Source organism: Semicossyphus pulcher, unplaced genomic scaffold, assembly GCF_022749685.1.
Source record: "Semicossyphus pulcher isolate SPU_LCO1_2020_fin unplaced genomic scaffold, fSemPul1.0.p SCAF_26, whole genome shotgun sequence".
Taxonomy (NCBI): Eukaryota; Metazoa; Chordata; class Actinopteri; order Labriformes; family Labridae; genus Semicossyphus; species Semicossyphus pulcher.
Window position 1 is genome coordinate 2,191,599 of NW_027211700.1, and position 14,744 is coordinate 2,206,342.

At 45.0% G+C, this 14,744-nt stretch overlaps 1 protein-coding gene across 1 annotated transcript in view; it reads left to right on the top strand.

The window, feature by feature from the left end:
• usp32 (ubiquitin specific peptidase 32) overlaps positions 1–14,744 on the top strand; it is a 60,807-nt gene that overhangs the window by 38,341 nt on the left and 7,722 nt on the right. Inside the window, exons 13-28 of the mRNA XM_069676567.1 lie at positions 809–995; positions 1,232–1,410; positions 2,485–2,625; positions 2,897–3,062; positions 5,744–5,901; positions 7,774–7,855; positions 7,960–8,034; positions 8,207–8,345; positions 8,425–8,530; positions 9,896–10,069; positions 10,290–10,464; positions 10,541–10,692; positions 13,388–13,499; positions 13,597–13,796; positions 13,957–14,141; positions 14,438–14,524. Of these exons, the coding sequence (XP_069532668.1) occupies positions 809–995; positions 1,232–1,410; positions 2,485–2,625; positions 2,897–3,062; positions 5,744–5,901; positions 7,774–7,855; positions 7,960–8,034; positions 8,207–8,345; positions 8,425–8,530; positions 9,896–10,069; positions 10,290–10,464; positions 10,541–10,692; positions 13,388–13,499; positions 13,597–13,796; positions 13,957–14,141; positions 14,438–14,524 (2,318 nt within the window). The remainder of the gene's footprint in view (positions 1–808; positions 996–1,231; positions 1,411–2,484; positions 2,626–2,896; positions 3,063–5,743; positions 5,902–7,773; positions 7,856–7,959; positions 8,035–8,206; positions 8,346–8,424; positions 8,531–9,895; positions 10,070–10,289; positions 10,465–10,540; positions 10,693–13,387; positions 13,500–13,596; positions 13,797–13,956; positions 14,142–14,437; positions 14,525–14,744) is intronic.

The window sequence follows — 14,744 nt, forward strand, 5'->3', positions numbered from 1 at the left end:
CATAAGAAGTGTTCAGTTGTGTCTGTATCTGCAGAGGATCGGCCCTTTATCTGTATTTTCTCACTTTCTTATTCTGCTGTTCTGGGTGTCAGTGATTGTTCAGTGGTGTTTAGCTCAGCCGACAGGTCGCAGGTCGGGACTAATTTAAAAAAAGACACCAGGTGACAGCGCTGTCTCTCTGCTCTGCTCCCTGTCTGTCTGCAACAGACATTAACGTAACTTGTGCGTCTTTATGAGACGTGAAAGGGACTTCACAAAACGCCTTCATGTGTCGTACTGTGAGTGAAAACAGGCCGCTGTGTCGTTGCTGTATCAGAGCTCCAGGTGTGACGGAGGGCGGAGCAGACAGACACACAGTCGACTTCGGCCTCTCTCTCTCTCTCTCTGTCTCTCTCTCTCTCACTCACTCGTGGCAGATTTGGGTTGAAAACTAATATTATTTGGGGTTTTTTAAAGCTTCAGTACATTTCGGTGCTATCAAACGTAAAAACAATGGAGGGTGTATTGTTTTGAAACACGTGGTATCAAAAAGTATCGAAGTACTGAACATTTTGACATCCTTTGTCCCAGCCAGTGTTTTTTAACTGTCTCATTTAAAGAGATGTGATGCCTTTTCAGTTATCCTCTTTTCTTATTGTATCATTAAAACTAGTGCTGCAGTTTTTTACGCAGGCTTGTCACAGAATCTCCCACAGTAACCTCTCACTGGGTCAGGATCAGTGACCTGCATGAAAACAAACACCACATTAATCTCAGGTATCACTTTAAACGATGACAGGGCAGTCCCTGCGTTTATCTTCCCGTCCAGGAGCATAAAGGCATCGTGGTGGAGCAGCCGTCCATCCTGAGCTCGCTGAGGAGTCCGATGGGATCGGCTACCGTGGAGCCCAGTCCGCCAGACAGACTGGGAGGACTGGGAAGCTTCAGCCAGGTCAGCCCCACGGAGGAGAGGTCACCTGATGCTGTGTCCAGCGCCTCGGAGGCTACAGAGACCGGTCAGTCAATATGCTGCTCAGAAATATTGCTTTGTGTACAATAAGACTTATAAAGACTAAGACTCATAAGACTAAGCTTAAAAACAAAAGTGTTGAGAGTGTATCCACGGTCTCCTCGACTTTTAGAAGGCAGCCCTACATGATTATGACACGACTGACCGACTTAAAGGAAACATCTTAGTTCACTTTGACGCCTTCTCTTTGTGTTTCTGTGTTTCCTCCCTCTGTCCCAGCAGCCCTGAGTCCGCAGGTAGCTCCCTCGGCCACAGAGAGCTGTTTCGCTCGTCAGCACAATGTTTCAGACAACAACAATCAGTGTTTTTCTGGAGCCAACGGACACCTCACCTCCCACCTGGCAGCACAAAGACCTGGAGCCATCGACAACCAGCCTCTGGTCACCACCGACGCCATGAAGGCAAGGACGTGTGTGTGTGTGTGTGTGTGTGTGTGTGGTTGCTGCTGTTTGTGTGTGAGCAGAACAAAGTCAGTTTACTGTCCACCTTATTTACACTTCAGGTGTTCACATATATACATTTTAAACTCGCCTCTCATGTAGAACATGGTTACATCTGTGTTTCTTCATCAGTGAAGCTGAACGTGCATTTGTTTGCAGGCCAGATGCAAACTAACAAAATCAGTGAAGATACTTTATTTAAATTTCTGGGATTTTTATGGTTTAAAAAAGTGTAAAATAAAGTCTTATGTGAGTTTATTTCTTTGAGCGTGAAGAGAAAATCAGGAAGGACTCGACATGGTTAGCATAGCTTAGCTTAAAGACAGGAAATAGGAAAATGTTTAATCTAAATCTGGTCCTAGGTTTAAATAATACCTCATATAGGTGATATAAGTATTGTTTTTTATTATGACTGATATAACTCTGTAACTTCAGTCTTCAACTTTTAGTCTTTTTGTTCAGAGAAGTTTGTCTGATTATTTCTAGATGAAGAGACGTCTCGGTTTCTCTTGACAACCTGGTCATAAAAGCCCCTCAGTCAGGAGGGGATCGCGTAGCGTTGATCGTGCATCTTGTTCACAGCTTTGCTTTGCCTCATGTTTGACATATGAGAGCAGGGAAGCTGCTCGGTCTCAGAGAAGACTCCAGACTGAACACATTCACTCTGCTTGTCTGTTCCACAGAGCCGTGCATTTCAAACACAGATGTAATCCAGAATTTTGAAAGACAATAAAGCTTTTCACAGCTTTTTAATCTTTAGGTCTTAGGCACTGGTAAAACAAGACATCAGTGTGTTGGAGGAAAATGTCTTCCCTCTTCTTTCGCTTTGAGATTCCCAACGAGGAGTCACTCCTCCTCTGCTGGCACAGGCTCTCAGGGACCAGATGGTTCTCCCTTCTCCTTTGTCTTATCTCTATATTTTGCTGTAATGATAGCAGGCTGAGCGTAGCATTAGGAAACCGTCTCTGTCCATTATCTGTAATTCAAGAAGGCAGTGTTTTTTGTGCACGTGTTTAAATGCTGTGTCCCCTGCAGGCCCCTACGTTAACCATGGAGGGCGGCCGGCTGAAGCGCTCCGTACAGCTGCCGCTGGGCAGAGACTTTGAGACGGTGCCAGAGCCGGTGTGGCGTGCACTCTACCACTGGTACGGTGCCAACCTCAGCCTGCCGCGGCCGGTGAGTTAATACATCCACTTATCGCCTAATGAAGCTCACTCATCATCAGGTATCCCATCAGAATACATACATATTAAAGATATCGTTCAGATTCAGAAAAGGTTTCCAGCTCCTTCAGGACTTTTTTACTTCCTTTGGTTGCATGTCTCAGAGAAGAAGTCGGACATAACATACATTAAAACTTCAAGGACTGGTGGAGATTCATTTCATTTCTGTATGGACTGAAGCGAACTCAACTATAGTCTTTAAACTTTCCCTCCCTCCCCTGCAGGTGATCCTGGAGAGCAAGAAAGGCCAAGCAGAGCTGGAGCTCTTCCCCCGTTACCTCCTCTTCCTCCGCCAGCAGCCGGCCACGCGCTCCCCCCAGTCCAACATCTGGGTCAATATGGGTATGACCAGCCTGCGAATGTTCCCTCCGTATTTACCCCCACCAAGAGGTAACGTAAGCCTGCAGCAAGACCAGAGCAAGCCGTCGACAAACGCTTCATTGAGCTACCCCGCATCCCCCCCTTTAATCCTCCCAGAGTGGACTGATCCAAACCTGGCAGTGCTCTGGAGTGGGCAGTGGAATAAACCATCGGCCCATGAAGGGGGAACACTGCTGATCTCTCTAAAAGATGCATATTTTCAATCTTTTCGATCTTCACAGACCTTGCTATTCAAAAAAATGTCTTGATTACACTTGTTCTGGTGCTCTACATTCACCTGCATTCTTATTTTACCGAACTATCGCACGACAAACATGTAAACAGCCTGGGGCATGATCATCTTATACTTTTGTCATTTGTCTGGCTTTTTGACACGAGATAACTGACCAGATTGAAGCAGTCAATCTGACCTCTTTTCCACGTGTCAGAAGGGAAAAAAAATCCCCATTATTGAGAAAAGATAACAACAGGAGAGTCTGTTAAGTTGCCTCTTTAACACCTTGTGTAAAAAATAAGTTCACAAGGCTGCAGGTGGAAATTTCAGAGCCTGTGCTTTGCAGTGCAGACTAAAGTCTTGTGCACTCTTTGATTTCTTCTTACTAAACAAACATGGATGAGGATTCTTCTTTCTGCTCCAGACATCTGATTTTCATTTAGCCCAAGAGCTGTACGTATATTAAAGCAACTCTTCTAATCTAGACTGCAGCCGCAACTTCCAGAACGTTTCTGCACGGACTGCTGCATGACAGCTTCTAAAAGTGAAGCTGAACCATCCTGATAGCTCCCTTGTTGATTTAGGAGGTGCTTGGTTTGATAGCAGAGTTTTCTGGATGCAGGAAAAGGTTCTGTTAAGTTTAGGGAGAAATCAAACCCCATCGGCGATCATTGACGATGTGGAGTCTGGAGGCGAGGGCCGGTATCTCTTGGCTTTACCACGTTCACACTGCCGACATTTTCCTCTGATGTCACACTCAGGGTGGGAAGAACAAATGTTGATGTTATGATGTCACACTGCTGCGTTACAGGATTGCAAGTCTGCTCTAATTTCATCACGTCTCAATTAATTAGCAACTGAAAAGACAACAGCTAACGTTAGCATTCAACACTTCCTAGCTAACACTACGGTTAGATAGTGTTACTCGACACAACAGGAAAGATGTACTTCCTAGCTAAGGGTTATGTTGGTTCAATTACAGTCATGTTAGCTGGCATGTTTGTGGCGGCCTCCCCAGTAGCTCCGTCTGTTTTGTGTTTGTTTTTTAACATAAAGATCTGCACACCAGGAAGCTCCTGTAGAAGGTATCGAGCCAACATGCTCTTCCTCAGACTTGGCAAATGTGTCAGGTGTGTGTGACAGATGTGTCATAATGTCTTGTAAGCTACTGGCTGCCTGAATCTATGTAATTGGTTGAATGCTAATGCTGCCTGTCGTGACCTAGCTGTCAGTAGCTAATGAGTAATCAAAAGAAAATATGTCTAAACTCATTGGGACAGCAAAGTACCAACAGCTAATGTTAGCATTCTAACAATTCCTAGCTTACATTACCTTGAGCTAGCTAATGTATTTAGCTAGGAACTTGCGCCTTTACTATGGAATCCTGTAACACTATCAAACTTCAATGTTTGCTCGGACGTTGTTGAGTACCAACGTTAGCTGTTGTTTAACGGTAGCTAATACCTTGTTTTAACTTTGAATATGACGTGATGTTCCTCTGGATTGTCTTCATCCAGATCCAAGCATGATTTCAGAGAAAAAATGGCCACCGTTTGAATATAGTAAATAGAGCCAGCCTCAAGTGGACATTAGAGGAACTGCAGTTTTTGTCTAGAGGTTGCCACTTGGCGAATAGCAGGAATATATGAGGTTTCATTTCCTGTCACTAAATCAAGTTATTTTATTTCAGTCTTTTCCACTTCAGTCAATTCAGCTCCAGCGTACTCACATTAAAGCCCCTATATATAGACCCACTCAGTCCTGTGTTTATTGTCCCTTTACATTACATCCTAATGGATATAATGGACAAATATAAACTATAAATGCCTGTGGAGAAGCACACAGTTGCTGCTGTGTAATCAGGTTGGAGATGGCATCAGCACTCAGCATGAGAGTGCTGGTCCACATCAAGTATCAGGTTTCAGGCCGCAGCACAGACCTGAAGCCCCTCCGGAGCTGCCTCCATGACTCATTCTGTGTCTGAGCGTCTCGCCCCTCTCTCAGGCATGTGTCTAAATATCTAAACTGGATTTAATTCTGCATCATGTTCCACATAATGTCCCCTGACAGCCTGAGGCAGCAGCAGAGCACTCGAACACGTGTACATGACGTTCTCTTTGTGGCAAAGCCGAGAAGATCGAAAACACATTAAAATCACTAGTTCTATTAATAATTTCAAATCAATATTAGTTAAGTGAAGCTTTTAAATCAATTTAACAGAACTAATATTGATTGTTTTTTTCTGTATTTGATTTAATCCAATCCAAGTCCACTAAATACGTTGATTGACCAATCAAGTCTGCACTGATTGACAGACTTTTCTTGCTGCTTTCTTACAACTAATCCTCAGTCACCAGAATGCTGTTGTTCGATTGTTCACCTGTTTGCATCCGAGAGTTTAAAATCACACTTTAAAGTCTGATTTAAAACAAGCAGCAGGAAGTGTGTTCAGTGGTTCCTCTCCTCTTTGTCACAGCAGGCAGCGTGCCGTCGCCCAACGCTCCTCTGAAGAGGGTCCTGGCCTACACAGGCTGCTTCAGCCGCATGGGCACCATCAAAGACATCCACCTGTACCTGTCCCAGAGACTCCGCATCAAAGAGGAGGACATGAGACTCTGGCTCTACAACAGTGAGGTGCCTACTGTTGCTTTTTTATACATTTTGCTTTTATAGAAGAACAGATATCAATCAGCCAGTATGACACAACATTCCTAGGATAAAGGATAATGATGAAGACTTTTAAATATGTTTTTATTTAGTCATGTATGTACATTTATTTTACTTTAATAATGAGCCTGGGATGCAAAGCAAAGTTTGTATCTGCACATGGCCTGTGTTAGGTGCTCTTGATTTCCAACATTTTCCAAAGCATGAGGGCAGAACATTTTCCACTCAACAGGACATAAAACAAGATAATCAAGTTGTAACAGTGTGTTCAGAGTAAAAATAAATGCATACAAAGTCAATGACGAGACGCATATTTGCCTCACTGGCGCAAATTAGTGCTGAAACTGAAACTGTTATTTTTGCCGACTCGCTCCTTCGCATCACGTCCAGTTAGGAACCGATGCAGAAGTTGATAAACTTGTAGGTTTTCTGACATCCTGAGATTGCATTAGATATAGTCGATCCAATCTCCATTAAATGAATAAGCAGTTAAGAAATTGTTTACCGTAAAATCCAGAATATAAGACACAGCCTGTTTTTTGGGGCATCCCAGAGGAAGAAGGTTTTCTTTAGCTATTCATTATTAAGAACGTGTATACCAGTTATTTCAATACTATTTCAATTTATTTCATTTAAAACACAGTTTACAGCCTACTATCTGTTGTCACCAAGTTGAGCTTGCAATCCTGCTATCTTCCGGTGCTGTAGTTGAGCTCAGCCTGCGACAACATTGATTGTTGTGAGGGTGGCGGCTTCGCCGGCGATCATGGCGGCGCTTGTCTGTGATGAAGCTTTAGCTAGATTATAGCGCCATCATCTGGGTAAAATATCCTAACACCATAAAATACTTCTCTCTGCATTTTATACTGGTATATAGGACGCAGCCCACTTTTTATAAAAAAAAGTATGAAAGTGCATCTTATTCAACAAATTTTATGGTAATTGCCGTCTTGCAGACAAACCTGACAAAGCACAACTTCATACTTTTTACAAATCGGCATACTGTTCTTAAAAAATCCTCCTCAGCTTTAGGATCCAACGTCAGCAGAAAACATGTCATGATGTGAAGGTGAAGCACTTTTTTTCATCCCTCACTTTTGGTTCTTTAAACTTACTTTAGCAAACATGACATCATTTTGACTTCTATTTTTTGTAAAGCAGATTTTTGCGCTTACAGAGAAAGTTAATGCAAAGACACAAATTTGTTATAACATATTAATCTGGAATGAGAAACTGGTGCATTGAGACTCTCCTGCCATCCTAAGATTGCTTCAGAAATTGTCAAACCAAATTTTTACAAATCAGCATCGTTGTGTAGTTATTTCAGCGTCCTTTCAACCTCTTTATTATAAATAAATCTCAAGAAAATCAGTTTATTTTGGCTTCATAGTGGTGTAGTAAGACAGACTGCAGCCAACATGTGACTTGCTAGATACAGTGGATCTGCCACTCAGCGGAGACAGATGGACAGACGCTCCACAGCTGAAACAGAACGCTGGTAGTTGGTGTCCATCAGAGAAATCCTGGTACTGATAAGAGCTAACAGCTCATCACACTGGGCACAGAAAAAGTGCTCGACCCAGAACAGCTAATTCTTGCCCTAGGGATGCGGGATAATAATGCCATGCATATTCCATCCATCCATCCATTATCTTCCACTTATCCGGGGCTGGGTCGTGGTGGCAGCAGGCTAAGCAAGGGGACCCAGGCGTCATGGAATAATACCATGAATATTGGTATATAAAAACTTAGATAATGCAGAATAAAGAACAACAGAGTCATATGTCCACAGTCCTAATAAATAAAATGTTCTAAAGCATCTAAATGTGTTTCCTGCAGAACTACCTCACCCTCCTGGACGATGAAGATCACACGCTGGAGAGCCTGAAGATCCAGGATGAGCAGCAGCTGGTTATTGAAGGCACGAAACACTTTTTCTGTTACATTTATTTCCAGGGTGAACGGAGACAGATTTCTGAAACGATAGCAGGAGATTCTTAATAATGTCTTTCTCCTCCTCCACAGTCAGGAACAAAGACATGAGCTGGCCTGAGGAGATGTCCTTCATTGCCAACAGTAGTAAGATGGACAGACACAAAGGTGAGCAGGGAAGGAGCTTGATTGTACACTCGCTGACTGGTTCTGATTGGTGGATTGTAACTGTTACGTAAAGGATGATGTCCTACTACTTGAGTCTATTTGTTCTAAACTCTTATTTCAGAAGCTTGTTTAGCTCTAAGTCTGACCAGTACTTCCTTGTTTTCAATCCCAGTTCCTACAGAGAAAGGAGCGACCGGCCTCAGCAACCTCGGCAACACCTGCTTCATGAACTCCAGTATCCAGTGTGTGAGCAACACCAAACCTCTGACCGACTACTTCATCTCCGGGAGACACCTCTACGAGCTCAACAGGTGACTGCTGTGTATCACTGTGGTATAAATCCTCCATCACTGTTCTGAACCTGTAGTAATAACCGGTCTGTGTTTACAGAACAAACCCCATCGGGATGCGAGGTCACATGGCCAAGTGTTACGGAGACCTGGTGATGGAGCTGTGGAGCGGGACGCAGAAGAACGTGGCTCCGCTGAAGCTCAGGGTGAGCAGGTTTATCACCGTCTGACACATGAAACGTTTCAGGGCTGGAGTCCACATGGTGTTTGTTTCCGGCTGCGGTAAAGAGCTTGTGCAGAGAGAAGTTAAATGCTGTCAGTGGGTTCTGATTCTAGGACATAAATATCTTTACAACTACTTTTGTTTGATTAATTAGTTTCTACCATTTTATTATCCAGCATGTTTGTTATCTTCACAGTTTTTTCCCTGTTAGCACAAACTGGAGGACGCTCTGGATGTTAGTTAAGTCCCAGCTGTCACCTTTAAATCAGCAAGCCGTCACACACAGAGGATGTGTGTGCATGAAAGGATCTGTTGGAGAAACAATGAAGGAACATAATCACCTCGTCCAGGAGACGTGTTAAGATTGAACCATTTACGGCCGATCTGCTCCTTAAAATGTGTCTTTCTTTCTCGATTGTAAGGCTGCACGATTACGGCCAAAATGATAATCAAGATGATTTTTATCAATATTTTTTTTTATAGTACTTTCACATTTAAATAAACAGAGCAACGCTTTCAGTTCCATTTTGTGCTACTTTCAGGTTCATGTACAAATTTTGCATCAAACTAATCCTCAAAATCAGGTTCTTTACCTGAATGTGGTGCATCATGGGTAATTTCAGTGTGTCTTTGAGAGCTGGGTGGATAGGATGTCTCTGTGCAGCGTCTCTGTTCTGGATGACTGACTCGACGCTGGAGGACAGGGAGCAGCTCGTTCTTCCTCTCGGCCTTCACACACTCTTCATGCTGCACTTTGTGCTGCTTTTTCAGCTGCTTCAACAAGCCGTTTCAGCCGACCAGCTCTTCGCCTTCTCTTCCAGACATTTGAGTTTAGTTTCTCCGACCGTCTCTGTTGTTTACTCTTTAACTCTTAACTGCCGCTGCATGTAGGTGCTCATCACATGACATGCCAGCTCCCCCAAAAGTGACGCCCAAACCTCTCCATCACCCCCTGGTGGAGCGGCTGTATGTCAATATCACCGTCAGTCATTTTTATGTAATCGTGGGAAGACAACATCGTGATCAGGATTAATACTTGATTAATTGTGCAGCCCTGCTACCATACGGTTGGTTGCCAAAGAAAGAAGTTTCAACTAGAAACCCTTGGAGCAAATGCACAAAAAAATATGCTGGACGCTGCACTTTCTCCCCCAGGCGGCCAAACACTCTCTGATACTTTGGAGCAATTATAAAGACACTGACGCCATGTGGACTCAAGAAGCCAGCTGAATCCCTGAGTTTGTGTTTAAACTTACTGCTACAGGAGCTCTTTTACAAAGTGCCTTTAAAAATGCTTTTAAGAGTTTATAGAATAAACTTGATGATGATGTCTTTCCTCCCTCTCCAGTGGACGATAGCAAAGTACGCCCCGCGCTTCAACGGCTTCCAGCAGCAGGACTCCCAGGAGCTGCTGGCCTTCCTGCTGGACGGCCTCCACGAAGACCTGAACCGGGTCCATGAGAAACCCTACGTGGAGCTGAAGGACAGCGACGGCCGGCCGGACTGGAAGGTCGCCTCTGAGGTCAGAGTTCTATATGTTGAGTCCTATTGAGTCATAGCAGTGTAAGATAAATAAATGATTCAATGAAAAGGCGATGTTGAGACGGGGATGTTGACGCTGCTGTGTCGATGTTCTGTTTGATTTCTGTTTGTCCTGAGGGGAGGGATTTACAGGATTAACAGTGTGAGATCTGAGAGCTTACTCTCTGTGTGTGTGTGTTTGCGTGTCCGTGCTCCTCCAGGCCTGGGAGAACCACCTGCGCAGGAACCGCTCCATCGTGGTGGACCTGTTCCACGGTCAGCTCAAGTCCCAGGTGAAGTGTAAGACCTGCGGCCACATCAGCGCTCGCTTCGACCCCTTCAACTTCCTGTCTTTGCCGCTGCCCATGGACAGCTCCATGCACCTGGAGATCACAGGTGAGGAGGATAACAGATTCTGAACAGGAGCTTTCAACAACAGAACCTGAATGATGTGCGATGTTTGTGTTTGCAGTGATCAAACTGGACGGCTCCACGCCTGTGCGCTTCGGCCTGAGGCTGAACATGGACGAGAAGTACACGGGGCTGAAGAAACAGCTGAGTGAGCTCTGCAGCCTGAAGCCGGAGCAGATCCTGCTGGCTGAAGTCCACACGTCCAACATCAAGGTACTCGTCGACTGTTCCACAGATCACACAGCAGGCGCCGTCTAAAACACAGTGTAGCAGCCAACATGAAGGCTGAGAGGAAACGTCGTTCTTTGTGCTGCAGTGAGACATCAGATTAAAGGCTCAGTTTACTTTACCTCAGGAATCACAAACAATGTAATGAATCTGCATCTTACTGGGATGAAAAGAGACATTTTAGACTCATGGCATCGTGTGCTTGTTTGCTCCGCCATTGAACCATGGCAACGATGGTGTTCCCGGGTTGCAGAAGCAAAACGTGCGCGATGTATAGACAAACAGGGCGAGCTTAACGTTACACTGATGGCGTAACCACTTCGTCCCACCTCTGTTTGTTTTACTTTGAAGACGAGATGTATCAGAGGCTTAATAAACCTCGCTGTGTAAAAGGGGCTTCTGTCTGCACTCAGCTGCTCACAGTTTCTAGGCATAACTGTGCATCAGTCTTCTTATGTGTGTGTTCTTGTCCTGTTTTTCGTGTTGTTCTTTTTATCGTAATGTTAAAAGTCATTAGCCGGGTGCCAGTTCAGCTCAGCAGTTAAAACGCACGTTTTAGCCCCGGGCTCGACTCAGCGGCAAGCCCCGTGCTCGACTCCCACCCTCGGCCCTTTGCCGCGCGTCATCCCCACTCTCTGTTCCCCAGTTCCCTCTCAATAAAGGCATAAAAAAATAAATGTCATTGGCTGCTATAGCAATCTAATTTCACTACAACAATTTTACAATCTGAAATATTTCCAGATGACTTATTATATCGTTTAATGTCAACGTAACTTCATCATTAAACAGGAGGAAGGATTTTAATCAGCTCAGCTTAAAGCCCCGCTGAAAAACCTCAGCGAAACAAGGATTGTTTTTTAACATGAAAGTGTTTTTACCGTTTTGAATCACCTGATCTGTCAGGTTTGGAGAGGAAGAGACTCTGCAGATACTTTGTATTGTGCACCATAAACAGTGAATGAATCCTTCCCTGAAAGCAAGCAGAGCACAGAGAAGCTAGCAGCAGCTCAGCCTCTGAGTGTAGATCATTACCTCATTTACCAGCTGTTGCATCACACTGGTAACAGTCTGAATTATGCTTCTCTTCTGCTAACTGCATGCTCACATTTTCTAAAACCTTGTTGCTCCATGAAGCATCCAAAATGAAAAGTGTGGAGGCAGAATTGGATCATTCAGTGAGTCAGGCCTGAAGTCCGCTCTGCTTCAGTCTTACAGGTGAAGGAGAGGGAACATGAGGCCGGATGTGGCTGATTTAGACTTGTTCAGTGCCATGACTCACCTCCCAGTGTGCAGTTGTTCCTTCAAAATAATTTACCTCTTGACACTATTTCTTAAGGACACATTGCTGCAGGCACAGCAGGTTTTCTGGCTCCAGCAGGAGGAGTTTGATTAGTCTAAGTATCATTAATCTGATTGGTGTCGCTCTGCAGAAAAGCGTCTCCTTTCTATTTTTAGGTCTTTGTTTACACAGCAGGAAACTGAACAGATTCTTTCAGCTCGAAATGATCGCTTCGCTGCAGCTGAGGTTGAAGTTACAGTTTACAATGTTACTATTTCATTTAGCAGACGCTTTTGTTCAAAGCGACGTCCATCTGAGAGTTAATACAACACAAGCAACGATCGAGACACGAGGGAACGAAGTCAGTAAGAGCCAACAAACAGCTTCAACTGCGATCGGAGACAGGTGCTGACAGGCAGAGCACAGAGACAAGTACAGGGTGTAAAGAAGCATCATCATCATCAGTATCATTGAGGTCAGAGGTGTTCATAAAGAGCTGGGTCTGTAGCTTCTTCTTAAGGGTGAAAGGGACTCTGCGGACCAAATGGAGTGTGGTAGCTCGTTCCACCACCGGGGACGACTGAGGAGAAGAGTCTAGTTAGAGACTTAGGGCCCTTTTGTGATGGGAGCACCAGGCGCCTTTCACTGGCAGAGCGTAGTGAGCGGGAGGGAGTGTAGACCTGGATGAGGGCGTTCAGGTGGGCAGGAGACGTTTCTGTTGCTGTTTTGTAAGCGAGGAAGGCCTGCCAGTAGGAAGTTACAGTAATCAAGCAGTGTTGCATGCTCTGACAGGTAGGGTCTGATCTTCAAATCGACATGAGTGAGCAATCAAGGCCATTGTACTATCACCTTCGGTGTTTATGTATACAGTCTGGCTGCCTTAAGTCCTTCTGGGTTTTTCTTTGTCTTTATAAATGTCAACCACTGCATGCTCACACTGAGCATGCAGATGAAGTTCAGTAAACTTTTGTTGCTTGAGATTTTATTGTAAGAAAATAAAAGCTTTCTGTGTAGAGGTGAAACAGGAAGACGTCACAGTTACCCCTCCAAGTTTTAAAAGAATAAGACCTAAAGTGTGCAGGATCTGGCCGAGATGAGTCCAGGAGTTATTATTCCCTGGGAGCGTGAAGCTCAGGTACATCCAGCTGCATTCCTCTGGTGCCTTCAAGGACACAAAGGAAAACACAGTACCTGGTTAAGGGTTCCTGCATGTCAGTGGTTAAGGCAGAGACCGTCATAAAAAGCACATATTTTGCATATTGATGGTGTTTAAAGTCGGGTTGATCTTCACGTTTCCTAGTTTCTGTGTCTAAAAGGTAACATTTGTTTTAACCTTCATCACTGCTGAAGTCTGTTATTCTCCCGCTGCAGCTGTCTGATGTTTAAATCTTCTGTGTTCAGAACTTCCCTCAGGACAACCAGAAGGTGCGTCTGTCTGTAAACGGCTTCCTGTGTGCGTTTGAGATCCCTGTGCCGGGTTCACCGACGTCTCTGAGCTCCCCCACTCTGACAGGTGAGTCTGTTCTCATCCACACTTTGTCTTTACACTCCTTTTAGTTCCTGAATCCACAGATCATCATCATTTCCTCTCTCCTCCTCTTCTTCATCAGACATCACCCCAATCGCTAACGGTTCAGCTGCTAACGGTATCCCGGGAAACAAGCCCGTCCTCATCCCTAACGGCGGGCCCAGCACCGTGGTCCCCTGCAGCCCGGAGACGCCGCTCGCAAACGGGATCGCCAACGGACACATCACACCGGTGCAGGAGAGCCCCTTCATCGGATACATCATCGCCATGCACCGGAAGATGGTGAGAACAAACACACACTTCTTCCCCACCCTCTTCCGGTCGCACTAATTATCTGATAAACCCCCGCATCATCCTCCTTTCATTCATTTCCTCTTCAGAATCAGAGTCAGAAGTTTCCCTGCCGTCGGTGTAACATAAACGTTTGTGTCTTCTCCCTCAGATGCGTACGGAGCTGTACTTCCTGTCCTCCCAGAAGAACCGGCCCAGTCTGTTCGGCATGCCGCTCATCGTCCCCTGCACGGTCCACACCAGTAAGAAGGATCTGTACGACGCCGTCTGGATCCAAGTGTCCCGCCTGGCGAGTCCGCTGCCTCCACAGGAAGCCAGCAACCACGCCCAGGACTGGTAGGCCAACAGAGAGAGAGACACACGGAGAGAGAGGGAAGATTCTGAAGGGCAGAGTCCGGTCATAGTGTAACATAATGAAGTAAAGTTCATTAGGATTGGCCTCAGCTGATCCGGCCAATCAGGATGATGGCTGATCTCTATCAGCGAACTTAAGCCGGATTCATTAATGCCTCTTTGTTTTATTTACTGCCAGAATAAACTCTGAGACTGTTTGCTAACACGCCGCGTTCAGAGTCTGTTGCAGTTTCAAACGATGTAAACACACTGACCTTCTGTCTGCTTTGACCCTGCAGTGACGACAGTATGGGCTACCAGTACCCCTTCACCCTACGGGTTGTGGGTAAAGATGGCAACTCATGTGCCTGGTGTCCCTGGTACAGGTGAGTTTATGCACACACAGGTGACATCAGTGTAACGTACAGTTCACACACCAGTTATGATGGAGAGTAAGAGATTACATAATAGGATCGAAACATGAATAAACAGCCCAGAGACGTCCTCGCTTAGTGAGCCAAGTGTGAAGTTAAAGTGTCTCAAAGTGAAAAAAAGAAAAAAGGTAACTTAAAGAGCTGAATTATACAGATAATAGACATTAATATA